The sequence below is a fragment of the Mastigoproctus giganteus genome, chromosome 1, assembly GCF_048544385.1.
Source record: "Mastigoproctus giganteus isolate SK-2022 chromosome 1, ASM4854438v1, whole genome shotgun sequence".
NCBI classification, from domain to species: domain Eukaryota; kingdom Metazoa; phylum Arthropoda; class Arachnida; order Uropygi; family Thelyphonidae; genus Mastigoproctus; species Mastigoproctus giganteus.
Genome location: NC_143575.1, coordinates 21904368 through 21920103, shown reverse-complemented (window position 1 = coordinate 21920103; position 15736 = coordinate 21904368). Strand labels below are relative to the sequence as shown.

At 36.7% G+C, this 15736-nt stretch overlaps 1 protein-coding gene across 4 annotated transcripts in view; it reads right to left on the bottom strand.

Moving 5' to 3' along the window:
* The window catches only part of Usp16-45 (ubiquitin specific protease 16/45), a 117991-nt gene that overhangs the window by 64161 nt on the left and 38094 nt on the right, over positions 1–15736 (bottom strand). For all 4 annotated transcript variants that reach the window (XM_090379186.1, XM_090379193.1, XM_090379210.1 and 1 more), the window contains 2 exons: positions 13580–13708; positions 1379–1512 (listed from right to left, as the gene is read on the bottom strand). In XM_090379186.1, coding sequence (XP_090235312.1) covers positions 1379–1512; positions 13580–13708 — 263 coding nt within the window. The remainder of the gene's footprint in view (positions 1–1378; positions 1513–13579; positions 13709–15736) is intronic.

The following is a 15736-nucleotide window of genomic DNA, read 5'->3' as shown; positions in this document are numbered from 1 at the left end:
CATTGCTATTCTTCATTTTCAGTATCATTTGTCTTTCTGTATTACTGTTCATGGCTACTAATTTAAGTCCTTTGTTTTCCCTTAATGCTTGTTCTACTTTTCTTGTGTTAAATCTTCTTATGTCCTCTCTGAGTCTCTTTCTAATGGCTTTGCATAACTCAGTATACTCAATTTTCTCCTTGTCAGTTTATCTTGCTCTTCATTTGTCGCCTTCGGTTCATCATAACAAGTGTTCTCTCATAATTACACCTTAAGCATTAACTTTAGGTGGCATTTTCCTTTTCAAAGGGAATTGCCGCCTAAAAGTAAATTGTAGTACCACAACTTTGAAAAGTGATGTTGTACTACAATTTTCTATAATTAGTAATGATAGATAATGCTACTGTACATCATTGCTTCTCACTGCAAATGATTGTAATGAACACACCTTTTCCTCTTCTTTATTGGCAGTGTTGTCTAGTGGCAAAGTGCAAATTTTATAAGATATGCAATAGACTTTTTAGTGTAAAACCATCAGGGGTGGGAAAAAAGTGTGCATGGTATTTTGAATAAATTCAGTAATTAGGGGATATCTCAAATAGACCTCATTCAGCAAGTCAATATTTTTGTTCCTCAAACATTATATTACACTAATTTTCAGTTTATTTACAGTAGAACAGCTTGAGAGAACTGTTCTATCCTAGGGAGAAAGTGTATGTTTAATTAAAGTGTTAATCCTAAGTAATTCCAGCATTTAAAGCCAACACAGTTTAATATTAATATGAACTTTTCTAAGCTGAAAGTATATTAAGATTTTTTATTTTAACATTTTAGATCTACTATTATTTGATATCTGCAAATCTTATTTGCACTGTTTTGCAAAGTTACATGCTGTTTCACTGAAGAAGGAAAGACACCTTGGGATATGTATCTGTATGCATTAAGATGTCTGTTTGTCCTCTGAGAAGATGCCAATATGATCAAAGCAGTCAAAGCAGCTGCAAGAGATCCAGCATATTATGAATAAATTGCAATAATATTTCTTGAAAGAAAAGAGATTTATGTTTAGCATGGTGCTACATAAGAGAGATCAATGCAATTATGGAAGTTTTTTCCCTCCCCTAGTCCAATACTCATTTGCTTTTAGTCAAAAATAGGAAAAAGACCCATAGTTATTAATATTTAATATTGCTAAAATTATAGGCTTTAAGCTTCTTAAGCTCTTATATTCACATTTTGTAACCAAAATAATCAAATCATTTACATCACTGATAATAACAGACAATGGATTGTGATAATGTCATAACTGATTTATTTAATATAAAAAGAACTCTTCAGTTTTAATAAGTATTAATTTTTATATCACAAGCATATGCTAATTTTATTCATAAGTACTTACTTCTTGCATATCTGCCTAAAAAGAACATCAGGATTGATGGTAGTAGATGATGATGGACTGTTCATTTGCTTCACCAAGTTCAAAAATGCTTGGGTTAATGGCCCACAAGATTGTAAATTCACTTCAAGCGGTCTCTAAAAAAAAATAAATAAATATACATAATAAGGTAAGCATTATATTATGAATAAAATGCAGTAATGCTTCTTGAAAGAAGAGACTTATGTTTAGCATAGTGCTACTGTTATATTTTCTGCTTTTTTTTTTTTTTTTACAATTTTAACAGAATTAACAGTAATTTAAAAAGTGAAAAAAAAAAAAAAGAGAAACTTTAAATGTAATGAAACATGGCATTCTGCAACATAAAACAAAAATATTTGTACAAATATTTTTATGAATTAAAGGTTATGCATGCAGTGACCCTCTCTGAATCTACTACATGTATACAGATGTAGAAAAACAATCTTTTTTTTTTTTCTGAAAACCCTAAACATGAAAGGTATTAGAACCTATGGTGTATTTAGTACCATACATGGTCTAAAGGCTGAAAAGATGAAAGAAGATACTTGCAAAGATGAAAGAATTTCTATAGATTGTAATTTTCAGGAAATATGCACAAAGGGAGGTTGTTGCAGAAAACAGAAATCAAAGGAATAAATGAGGAAGAAGAAAAGTTGGTTCTCTGAGTTTGAAGTTTGACAGTAAATGGATGTTGACTGGTTGTGGTACAAGTTCGGACTGGTTTGGGAGAGAGAGAGTGTGAGGGAATTACAGAATGCAATTCAGAAAAACATTACCCATGAAAGTATCTATAAAAAAGTACTGCAGCAGAAACAGAACATCTATGAGATGGAGAGTGGAGAGACTTTATAAGAGACAGGTCATTAATTAACCTAACTGACCTCTTTTGAATGGAGTCTAGAAGCCTGAATGGGGATATGGTTGCACCACCCTAGATGAGGACACAATATTCCATGGTAGAGCAGATTTCAGATTTGTACAGAGTGAGTAGCTATTTAGAAGAAAAGTAACATCAAGAGCAAAAGTTAAAATCCAGTTTTTAGATGCAGAGGAAGAAATATTTGTGATGAGAGATTGGGAGTCAGAGATTAGAAGCCAGGGTAATCTCTAATAGAGATATGTGATCTTGTCTAGAAATCTGAGTGTCACTGAAGATAAGCATAGGAGCAGAAAAATCCTTTTGGCAAGTTATAATACAGGACTGAGTTTTAGAAGGATTGAAATTAACTAAGCTATCTTTGCTCAACCGGAAATCAGCATTTAAGGAATTGGTAGTGGATATTCGAGAAGTTTAAACTTTTGTGCAGAGCAAGGTTCCTTAAAATGGAAGGTGAAATGCAATGTGCTACCATCAGCAAAACTATGGATAGAATTTCCTGGCAAACAGAAGGTCAATAATATATAAAAGGAAGAGGAAAAGAAGTAAAACATCAGGAACACCTGTATTAGCAGAGAAGTTAGAAGAGAGCAAGCTACCCACCATCATCTGCAAAGAGTAGTCAGGGAAGGTGCACTATAGCCATAGCAGATAATTTGCACACATGCACACACACTAGTCAGGGAGAAAACTGGATACTCAATTGCAGAAAACAGTCAGCAATCCATAAGATGGAAGCTTATTTAGAAAACATTTATGCCAAACATGATCAAAAGCCTTTGAAATGTTAAGAGCAACTGCTTGAATTGCAAACTTTTTTTCTATTAATCTGTCCACAGATGTGTAACACAAGACATTATATCACCAGTGGATCAAAACTGATGGAATACATATTGGCAATCATTCATCAGATGGAAGGTTTCTAGACAGTTTAGGAGTTGGCAGTTAATGGATTTCTCCATTACTTTATAAAGAGTGGAAGTGAATATAATAATATGACAACAACTGGATTGGAGGGATTTGTCACCCTTTCTAGGAACTGGCTGGACATGAGAGAAAGGCTCCATTGGAGAAGGGACCATACCAAATTTTTGATCTGAGCTGCCTAGTGGGCCATTCACCTTAACCATGCACTTGGAAAAGTTGTTTGTGAAAAAAATATCAAGAGTGTTGGCTGTGTGGTTAGGATTGCCAAGTATTATGGTAAGTAAATGAACAATCTGTGTGAGGGCATTAGCAATTGCAAAAGCCTCAGCACCTCAACCAGCTGGATCTGTATGACTAGAAAACAGAAACCAGCTGGAGTTGTGAACATTAAAATCACCAAAGAAAATTACCTCACTGTTAGGAAAATTGGACTGGAGAAAGTCCAGTTTCAGAGAAAGGAAGCCAGGGTTCCAAGCGATTAGCAGAGATGGGAGAATGATATAGGCAACAGGTGAATTTGACAGAATGGGATAGAGATTTTAAGCCAGAGAATACTGAAAAAGAGGAGATTTTAGTATTCAGTATTAGCAATGGCCACTTAGTGCAAGGATGGCTTATGGCTTATGGCTTATGCTGCACTAGCCAAAAAATAAAATAAAATAAAAAATAAAATAACAAAAATAAATAATAAAATAAAATAAAATAATAAAAATAAAAATAATAAGAGAAAAGGAAATAGACAACCTATGCATTTCCCTCCTCCCATAGGTAATTATCCAGCTGACCTTTGAATTTCTCCAAACTGTCAACCTCTACCACCCATGTAGGTAACTTATTCCGGTAATTTATAACTCGCTGGCTAAAATAAAACTTCCTGCAATCCACTCTAAACATCTCCACCCATAACTTGAAATTATGGCCCCTTGTTCTAGAATCATTCATAATCATGAAAATTTCGTCCTCATTCATTTTGCTTATGCCTCTCAGAGCCTTAAACACTTCAATCAAGCCTTCTCTAAGATGCCTAGTTTCCAAGCTCTGCAACTCGCATATTTGAAGTCTTTCCTAATATGGACACCCTTTTGCCGATCTCACCAGGCAAGTTACCTGTCTTTGGATCCTTTCAAGAAGCACAATGTCTTTCTTTAAGTGCGGTCTCCATACTTGAACAAAGGTGTGATCCAAGTGTGATCTAACAATAACCTTATATAATGGGATTATGACATCCTTATCCCTACTTGCAATTGTTTGATAAATCATCAATAGGACACCATGGCCTGCCTTGCAACCAAGTCTACAATGCTTGAAGAACTTCATGTCTCACCGTATCGTAATACCCAAGTCCCTTTCCTCCACTATCGGCTTTAGTTCAACTCCGCCAAGTGTATAAGCTATTTTGGGGTTACTGTTCGCCAGGTACAATACCTTACAGTTTGCTGAATTAAAGCATAGCTGCCATTTTTCTGACCATTCCTGAAGTTTATCTAGGTCACTCTGTTTGGCAGTGATCATTAACTACTCTACCAATCTTTACATCATCTGCAAATTTAGACATCACACCCTCTATTTCTTCATTGATGACATTTATGAAAAACAAAAACAACAGTGGTCCTAATACTGATCCTTGAGGAACCCCACTTCTTACGTCAATCCAATCTGAGGCATAACCATTTATCACAACCCCTCTGTCTTCTGCCCTGAAGCCATTCAGCTATCCATCTAAGGATTTTCCTAATTACTAATTCTCTGACAGGGAGTATCAGAGCAGGCATATACACAAGTACCATCTTTGATGTGAAAGGAGTCATACAGCAAATAATTAGAACTGAGATAAGCAGTGGTTGAATTACCTGATAAGTGGGATTCTGTCAGAAAAATTAAGTGGGGCTGGGCAGACTGTAAGTGTTAATAGACATCACTAAAATTGGAACTGAGACAACATATATTTGTGATATGAATGAGATGTTTGGGAGGTTTATATCTTTTTCACAGATAAGTTTGTTCTATTACTTTGACTATATATGATGAATTCAGTAGTAAGAAAAGTTGAGGAGGACACATTGTGTGAATTAATGAAATTTTTGGATGTGGTGTAGACGTGGCAAGAAACTACCCAACTCCTTGACATAATGTTGCCTTAATAATGCCACTCCCACATACACACTGCTCAGGCTTCCTCCAGTCACTATCTAGCAGAGTAGAGAGTGAGATTATAGACTAGCTCATCCAAATGCTTCCTACAGAGTTACCAACAAGTTCGGTCCAGTACACTATCTAGTGGCCGGCCTGCGAACACCATTTCAGAGCTATACTCTCGAAACGTAAGAAAGACTGGATCTCATCATGATGCCCATCATAACCTCAAAAGAAATCAATCGTACTGCATGATGGAAAAGATGGGAGTTTGCCGGAGCTTTGCTCTGGAGACTAAACATTGGTTTCATCACTTTTAAGAATATAAAAATATATAAAATATAATTACAGAAATTAGTTATATTACATTATTATCTAATTTTTTATATGAATATACAATTACCAAAATTATGAACTATTAAATAGTGCATATTCCCCTTACATTTTATGCATCCTTTCTGAATTAATCAGATCATTTTTATTCTGTTTTATCAAATACTAAAGCCAGCATTTTTTCAATATATAATTCTTAAAAAAATAATACTATATTGCCATTAATAGGTTAAAGCAACAAATACTTTGTGTGTTTAAAAAAATACACTTTGGAAATTATCAATTTCTTACAGCAATCCCTCTCTTCCAAATGGGGCAGTTTACAAAGAAGCCATTAATTTGGTTTATGAATTATACAGGAGTGGTAAAGGAAATGTTTAGGAACTGTAAAGGAATTATAGCATCTTCAGTACACTTCTACTTTATTTAGAGTTAACTGTGCAATACTGTTAAAAATGTTGCAATGTAGTAGTAGTGGCATGTGATGCAAGAAAGCAAGTGTATGAGCTTATGCAAGCATCAGCCAAAAAAAAAAAAAAAACCACACCATTCCCTTCAAATGCCTGTCCAGTTCCTCCTTAAATTTATTTAACCTATCAACTTCCACAACGACAGATGGCAGTTTGTTCCAGCAATTAACCATCCGCTGGCTAAAGGCAAATTTCTGCACATCTATTCTACATCTGTATTTTCTTAATTTGAATTTATGTTCCCTTAGGTTCGTAATCTGAACAAGTGGAAGGATCTCATCAGAATTCAGCATGCTACACATTCAAGGCCTTATACACCTCAATCAGATCACTGTGCAGGTGCCAAGTCTCCAGCCACTGCAATTTGCAGAACTTAAGCCTCTCTTGGTAAGAGGATCCCTTCATTCCCCTCACCAATCTTGTTGCCCTTCTCTGCACACATTCAAGCAAATCGACATCCTTCCGAAAATGAGGCTTCCAGACCTGTACGCAGTACTTAAGGCGTGGCCTGAACATTGCCTTATACAGAGGGACAATCACCTCCTTTTCCCTGCTAGCAAAATTCCTATATATCATTGACAAAACCCCATGATCTGCCCTGGCAGCCTGTCTGCATTGCTCAGAAAACTTCATATCTGACTGCACAATTACTCCCAGGTCTTTTTCATTTTCTACCACCTTAAGTGTAGTACCACACAGTTGGTACGTTTCTCTGGGGTTACTTCTACCCATATGCAGTATTTTGCATTTGTTAAGGTTAAACTTCAGTTGCCACTTCTTAGCTCATCTGCCCAAATTATCTAGAACCTGTTGCAGTTTGTTTGTTATTTGATTTTTAGGAGCATTAGCAACTAAGGCCATATTGCTCCAAGATATGTGGTGGTCATTCCCTGACCTTTCTGCATCCTCCGTTTTTGGTGGTGATGGGCTCAAACCCCCCTGTTGCAGTAGCACACTGCCATTAGTCATTAACAACCCTGCCGACCTTTGTATCATCTGCAAACTTCGACACTAAGCCTGATGTACCTTCATCAATATCATTGATAAATATACAAAACAGGACTCAACACCGAACCCTGTGGGACTCCACAAATAACATTAGTCCATGAAGAGCAGCATCCATTAATTACCACCCTCTGTCTTCTCCCACTCAACCATCCTTTTATCCATTGTAGCAACTTACCCTTAATACCATTCTGCTCCAATTTGTACAATAGTCTTCCATGCACAACAGTGTCAAAAGCTTTCCTGAAATCCAAATATATGATATCAAAATTATTTTTTGCATCCAGTTACTTTGTAACCACATCATAATATCCTATCAAATTTGTCAGACGAGACTTTCCCTTAACAAACCCATGCTGTGTCTGAATTATTGCTGAAGTCTTGTCTAGATGATCCTGCAATGCATCTTTAACCAGTGACTCCATTATTTTACCCGGAACAGAAGTTAAACTAACTGGTCTGTAATTACTCATGTCACCCTTCGATCCCCCTTTGTGAATTGGGGATACATTTGCACATCTCCAGTCCGTGGGAACCTCCCCTGAGTCCAAGGACGCTCTCATAATTATGGCTAAGGGTTTGCTTAGTTGCTTTGCCGCCTCCTTTAATATAACTGGATAGATCCCATCCACCCCAGGTGCTTTTCTTACGTTTAACTTCAACAATTTCTCCTCCACTTTGCTCTCAGTTATTACAAAATCATTAAGTATCCTGCTACAATTTGATAACCTTCTGCCATTTTCGAACCTTAATAATTCCTCATGTGTGAATGTAGTTGCAAAATACTCATTCAGTTTGTTTGCTATCTGAGCAGGATCATCAACAGTCGAACCATCGATGTCAAGTGGACCAATCAGATTCATCCCCTTCCTTTTAGAGTTTATATAAGTAAAGAAATCCTTGCTGTTTTTCTGAGCATCTTTTGCCAAGGATTTCTCGTAATCTGCCTTCGCCAGCCTAACCTCCTTTGTGACCAGATTACAGACTAGCTTATATCTGCCATAGGCTTCTGAGTCGCTTGATAATTTATATGCATCCCATGCATTTTTCTTCTCTGTCACGAGTCTCATTAGTTCATTTGATAACCATTTAGGCTTAAACTTCGAACAATATTTCTTAATAGGTATGAAACTTTTAGTAGTTTCCACGATTAATTCCTTGAATGTTTCCTACTTAGAATTTACTGTTGGTAACATCGTCAGTTGATCCCACTGTACAGAATTTAAAAACTGTCTGAGACCACTGTACTAACCTTTACGGAAGCAAAAACCATTTCCTTTACCCCTGATGGTAATTATATCTTTAAGTAAATCCCACATCAGTACACTGTGATCACTGCCACCTAGTGGTTCCTTTATCTGCAAATTCTTAATACACGAATGAGAGGCAACCCTCTCTGGTTGCCTCTCGAACATGCTGCTGCAGAAAACAATCATCCAATAAATCCACAAAAGTATTACTAGTGTGTGAGTGACCAACCCACAAGTTCCAGTCAATATCTGGGAAGTTAAAATCCCCCATTATAAGACATTTTGATTTACTAGCCCACTCTATTTCTCTGTAGAATTGTTCATTGTACTCATTCGAGTCATTAGGCCTATAACACACTCCTACTCTTATTTTTGCTTTTGCAGTGCTTATGTCACACGAAACTGACTCAACAGTGCACTGTTCATCTATATCAACTGGATGCACTTCTTTTGATTTTATGTTTTTCTTAATTAACAGCATAATATCTCCTCCCTTCCTATCCTGTCTATCCTTTCTGTACACATTCTACTCCCCAAATTCCAATTCTGCATTCCTAATATCAGTGTGACACAACGTCTCTTATATCCCAACAATATCCGCCTTTGATGTCTTGACCAACACCTCAAATTCATCAAATTTATTTACTATATTTCTAGCATTGGTATACATGCAAGCATACATGCACCTATTTCTAGTTACCCTAACACATCCCATATACCCACCTGTTTCATGATGGCTGCAATCAGTCCCTGAAACCCCCAGCACCCCTTGCTCCAGATCGCTACTTATTCTAATAGAAGTTGTGCAAGAATCACCTTCATCTCTGCCTGTGGCTACTTTTAACCTTTTAGTCTGTGAATCCCCCCAAGCTAGCAGTTTTCCGACCCACCTAACACTGCCTCGATAGCATCAGCAAATATTCTTGCACCCTTTTTATTTAAGTGTATCCCATCCCTGTAGAAGCAGTCTCTCCTGTTAACAAGCACAGACCACACTGAAAAAAATTTTACCCCTTGAGCCTTGCACATTTCCTCCAGGGCCGAATTTATTGACAAGGCTCTCATCATGTACTCCCTCCTATCGTGTCTGTGCAGAATTGCAGACACTTTCAAATTTCAAATGTAAATCCAGAGTCATAGGGTGATGATGTTCGAACATATATTTCAACAAGTTGTTTATATTTAACATAACAAAACACAAATGAAGTTTAATTCCCATCCTAATCTCTGTTTTATGCTGCAAACAAAGATCAATAAAAATAATATATACCAACTTTCAATACCACAGTCCTTTTCAGAAACACACAATTATTCTATTATGTGCTTTACAAGCAAGCTATTCTGAGTGTAATTTCTTAGTCTACAAAAGGATGTCATATACTTTTGCACACAAAAATTTCCTCTAACTGAATATACTACTATCACAAAATACAGCAGTTAGTTTCCCCTCTGAATATTTGCACTTCCCAGTTTTCAGTGTAAAATTTATGGTTAGTTCACAATGGAAATAATTCCTAAATTCACACAGGAAATTAGAGGTGATTTACCATACATAGCGTATATTTTTATATCCTGTGAGCCATGATCAAACCTACAATACATCCGAAACAGATGTTCGAAAGGGACGGTATATTAAGGTTGAACTGTAGCATTAGCATTAGTAGAGGCATACGATACAATAAAGCAAGCTTATGCAGCATCAGCCGGAAAAAAAAAAAAAGAAAAAAAAAAAACACTCCCATTTCATCCCTCCATTCATGCCAAATGAATGTCCAGCTGAGCTTAAAATTTATTTAGGCTATTAGCTTCCACAACAAAAGATGGAAGCCCATTCCACCAATCAACTACCTGCTGGCTAAAGGCAAATTTCAGCACAACTATCTTTCCTCAATTTGAAACTGTGCCCCCTCAGGTTCTTATTCTGAGCAAAATGAAGAATCCCATCAGCATTCAGCTTGCTCAACCCATTCGAGGCCTTATACACCTCAATCAGATCACCTCGCAGGTGCCCTCTCTCCAGGCGCTGCAATTTGCAGAACTTAAGCTTTCCTTGGTAAGAGCACCCCTTTGTTGTCCTCACCAATCTTGTTGCCCTTCTTTGTACTCGTTCTAGCAAATCTACATCCTTCCTAAAATGAGGCCTCCAGACCTGTACACAGTACTCAAGGTGTGGCCTGACCACTGCCTTGTATAAAGCGATTATCACCTCCCTGTCCTTGCTAGCAAAATTCCTATATATATATATATCGTTGACAAGACTACATGACCTGCCCTGGCAGCCAGTCTGCACTGCTCAGCAAACTTCATATTTGGCTGCACAATTACCCCCAGGTCTTTTCCACTTCCCTGAGTGTAGTACCAACCAGTTGGTACGTTTCTCTTCGGTTATTGCTATCCATATGCAGTACTTTGCATTTGTCAATGTTAAACTCCAGTTACTACTTCTCAGCCCATTTTCCCAACTTATCTAGATCCAGTTGGAGTAGCATACTGTCATTACTGTTGTTAACAACCCTGCCAACCTTTGTATCATCTGCAAACTTGGACATTAAACCTGATATACCTTCATCAATATCATTGATAAATATACAAAACAACAATGGGCCCAACACTGAACCCTGGGGAACTCCACTAATAACATTTGTCCATGAAGAGCAATGTCCACTGATTACCACTCTCTGTTGTCTCCCACTCAACCATCCCTTTATCCATTGTAGCAGCTTACCCTTGATGCCATACCTCTCCAATTTGTACAGCAGTCTTCCATGTGCAACAGTATCAAAAGCTTTCTTGAAATCCAAGTATATGATATCAAAATTATTTTTGGCATTCAGTTCCTTTGTGGCCACATCATAATAAGCAATCAAATTGGTCAGACAAGATCTCCCTTTGACAAACCCATGCTGTGTCTTAACTATTATTGCAGTCTTGTCTAGATGATCCTGCAATGCTTCTTTAACCGGTGATTCCATTATTTTCCCCGGAACACAAGTTAAACTAACAGGTCGGTAGTCACTTGTGTCACCTTTTGAACCTCCTTTGTGAACTGGTGATACATTTGCACACCTCCAGTCCATGGGGACCTCCCCTGAGTCCAAGGAAGCTGTCATAATTATGGCTAAGGGTTTGTTTACTTCCTTTGCTGCCTCCTTTAATATAACTGGATAGATCCCGTCCACCCCAGGTGCTTACTTTTAACTTCAGCAATTTCTCCTCCACTTTGCTCTCAGTTATTACAAAATCACTTAGCTCCCTGTTAACGTTTGATAAACTTCTGACACTCTCCTCATTGAATAACTCCTCATGTGTGAATGTAGATGCAAAATACTCATTCAGTTTATCAGCTACTGAGCATGATCATCAATAGTCAACCCATCTATGTTAAGTGGTCCAATCTGATTCATCCCTTTGCTTCTAGAGTTTACATAAGTAAACAACTCTTTGCTGTTTTTCTTTGCATCCTTTGCCAAAGATTTCTCATAATCTGCCCTCGCCTGCCTAACCTCCATTGTGACTTAATTACAGACTAGTTTATACCTGCAATAGGCTTCTGTATTACCTGATACTTTATATGCATCCCATACATTCTTCTTCTCTGCCACTAGCCTCATTAATTCATTTGACAACCTTTTGACAACCAAGCCTAAACCTTGAACAGTATTTCTTAGTTGGAATGAAAAGCCTAGTAGCCTCCAAAATTAATTCCCTGAAGGCTTCCCATTTAGAATTCACTCTTGGTAACATCAGTTGATCCCACCGTACAGAATTTAAAAATTGTCTGAGACCGCTGTAGTCACCTTTACGAAAGCAAAAGCCCTTCCCTTTAGCCTTGATGGTAGTTACATCTTTAAATAATTCCCACATCAATACATTGTGATCACTGTCACCCAGTGGTTCCTTTATTTGCAGATTCTTAATGCATGAAGAATTACTACTGATAATCAGATCAAAAATATTACTCCCTCTGGTTGCCTCTCTAACATGCTGCTGAAGAAAACAGTCATCCAAGAAATTCCCAAAAGTCTTGCTAGTGTGCGAGTGACCAACCCACAAATTCCAGTCAACAACTGGAAAATTAAAATCCCTCATTATTAGACGTAATGGGGGATTATGGTGCTACTGCTGCCAGATGATGCTGTCTTCTTGCACAAAGGATCTAAATGACTCTCTTTTCACCATACATACTCTGCTAACCCCCATGTTGCAAAAAGTGAGCATAACTTGTTGGACCAGTTTTTCTGTCATTGTCAGTAGTGCATTCAAGGTGTGGTTGTTAGGCAATTTTTCTGTGACAGTATATCAGATAGACATGTTATTTGTTTTTTTTTTTTTTAGGAGCATTAGCAACTAAGGCCATATTGCTTTTGGGATATGCGGTGGTCATTCCCTGACCTTTCCGCATCCTCCGTATTTGGTGGTCACGAGCTTGAACCCCGGTCTAATCAAGAAGCATGTGCTACGCACTGCTGCTCATACCACCTGGCTACGGAGGCGCCCAGATAGACATGTGGGGCATCTTCTCTTATTCTCAAAGGAGTGAATTGTGCATGCATGCATGTGTGTTGTACTACCTCTGCATTCTTCCACCATTCCGCTCTCATTTATCTAACCTATATGCTCCATCCTTCTCTTACTTTGTGAGATAACTGCCCATGACATTTTGCAATTGCTGCATGTTTTCTTGTCAATCTTCCAGTTCTTATAGATCTCTGCAACAGCTTTAGGGACTCACCACCCATGCTGTGTCAACAACTGTACCACTTCTGATCATGCTCTCTCTCTCTCTTTAAGTCCACTAAATCATGACTCTCACCTACCATTGCCACACTTCAGTGTATAACAGCACTGTGAATGACTGGCCAAAAATAAGGGTGACATTACTATAACATTTTATGACTACAATGCATGCTAAACAGGATATACAAATAGACTTCTAAAAGAAAATTTAGATGACCTCCTAACAACCATTCATGCAACCAACAATGACTAGTTGAAAGTTTCTGATTATATTTAAATGATGCCACAATGAACATTTCGGGTTTTTACAGAACAAGAACAGTGCCTAATATATAGAAAAAGGAATGTTCATATCTGAATGATGGATGAGTGTATAATGAAACTATAAAAATTTATAAGGCTTTATTTGCTAGGATAAAAGGAGTATATTAGTCATTTATGTAGCACTTACCAGCACAGGCACTTCATTCTGATCCAGATTACAGTTTCCTAGGGATGGTGGTTGATTTACATGCCAAATGCAATCTTTCTGACACTGCATTTCTAAGTGCTTTAAGAATAATGATGTACGGCTAAGATTCTTGGGGAAAATAAACCAATGATTAGCTGACTCAGACTACATATAAACAATAAAAGTAAAAACATGACGAGAAGTAATTAAAATTACAAACTATAGTATTTAAAAAAAAACAATTTTTAATAACAATTTTTCAATTAGCGTTATAGCTACCAACCCAAACTTTTCACTAGTACTGGAACGCTAATTACAATTTTTTTCTTTTTAATATGTGGCCATCTGCTCTTATCATCCAACCAGTGGAGAATTCAGTCTGCTGTGCTGCTGAAAAGGGCACCAGCAGCATTTCTTAGCTTTGTGTACACCACATAGAAGTACACCACATAGAAGTATCGAGTACACGTACAAATATACAGTACACTCTAAAATACACAAAACTGTTTAGCTTTGGTGCATCCAACAAGAATTCATAGGAGTCAATAACTTTCATCTCATGATCCCGTACATTCAAAGATATGTTTATCCACTTGTGCCATATGCCTCAACAAATTGGTCCGTTACCTGCCCACCATTTGTAAAGGTTCTGTGGACTTCAGTTTCTTTTTCTTGTTCCAATAGATGAACAAGATTGTAAGAAATCTGCTCTTTTGCTCAAAAGCAGCAATACTCACCTCTGTAGGCATGATTCCACAAAAGCAACTACCAGCTTCAAAGAATATTTCAACCTTGGCAACTTACCAATGGTAAACTCGATACATCAAAGATTAAATCATACGTTTTGAAGTCTCGAAACAGAAGGACCTGTTTTCTGATGCCCATATCATAATCCTGATATGGGCCATATGTCTTTTGTCTGTATGCACATTCACAAGACAATTTGCACACTGGATGGGCAGAAAAAAAACTGGAATAACTCAAGGTAAACCCTGTGCTGTGTCTGAGATTGGCGAACTACAGTTCTGATTAAAGAGATCTAAAGAATTCCTCCAGTTGCAGACAGGAATTGAACCCAGATCTTCCCAAACAAGTAACAGGTGGAAATGTGCTGTACTGACTAAGCTGCCATAGAAGACATATAAAAGAATACAATTTTGATGAGCTGAAATTTAAATTTTAGCTCTTTCTGATAATCAAGACATCAGGTGGAGAGATTGTAAAATTATCTTTTCTTTGAACAATAAAGACTTCGTCATCAGTTTTGTTGACTGAAGTTGCTCACCTCATTCCAAATTTTTAAATACCAATTCCAGACTATTTGCATGTATATTTTAAGCTGTATATATATATACATACAATTCAACTGATCTGATTTTAGTTAAAATTAGTCATTTATTATCCCAATTTGCATTTTTTTTTATGCAGATGGGCTGGCTCTGAAAGTTGTCAAAGGCACAAAATAACATATTATAAAGGTTACAATGAAAAGGAAATAATCATACTGTAATAATGCCAAGGGCAGGATTGTAGGTATTATTATTTATATGTCTTGTTGTCAACTGAAAGTTCCTCCCAGAACCTATATGCATTTTATGTATACATTTTCATAAATCTAGGAAAATTACGTGTAATATATAGTCTGTCCATTGGTATTATAGTATACTCTCTTTGTATTACACGTAATTTTCCTAGATTTATGAAAATGTATACATAAGATGCATATAGGTTCTGGGAGGAACTTTCAGTTGACAACAAGACATATAAATATAAATAATAATAACTGCAATCCTGCCCTTGGCATTACTACAGTATGATTATTTCCTTTTCATTGTAACCTTTATAATATGTTATTTTGTGCCTTTGACAACTTTGGAAGTGAGACTATTTGTTAAAAAAAAAAATAGATAATAATAATTATTACTTATTATTAATAATAATAATTACTCAAGAAACTTGAGTAATGAATTTTTTGGTTAATATATATTAAACTATGACATTAACCACAATTTTCAAAGCATATTCAAATTTTATTAATACATATATGAAAAATGAAAAGAGTTTAAGCAGAACAACTGATGCATAAGAGGAAAGCATAGTAAAACTAGGAATAGGATTGCAAGATATATGAACTTGTATAAATGCAGTTCTTTTCAA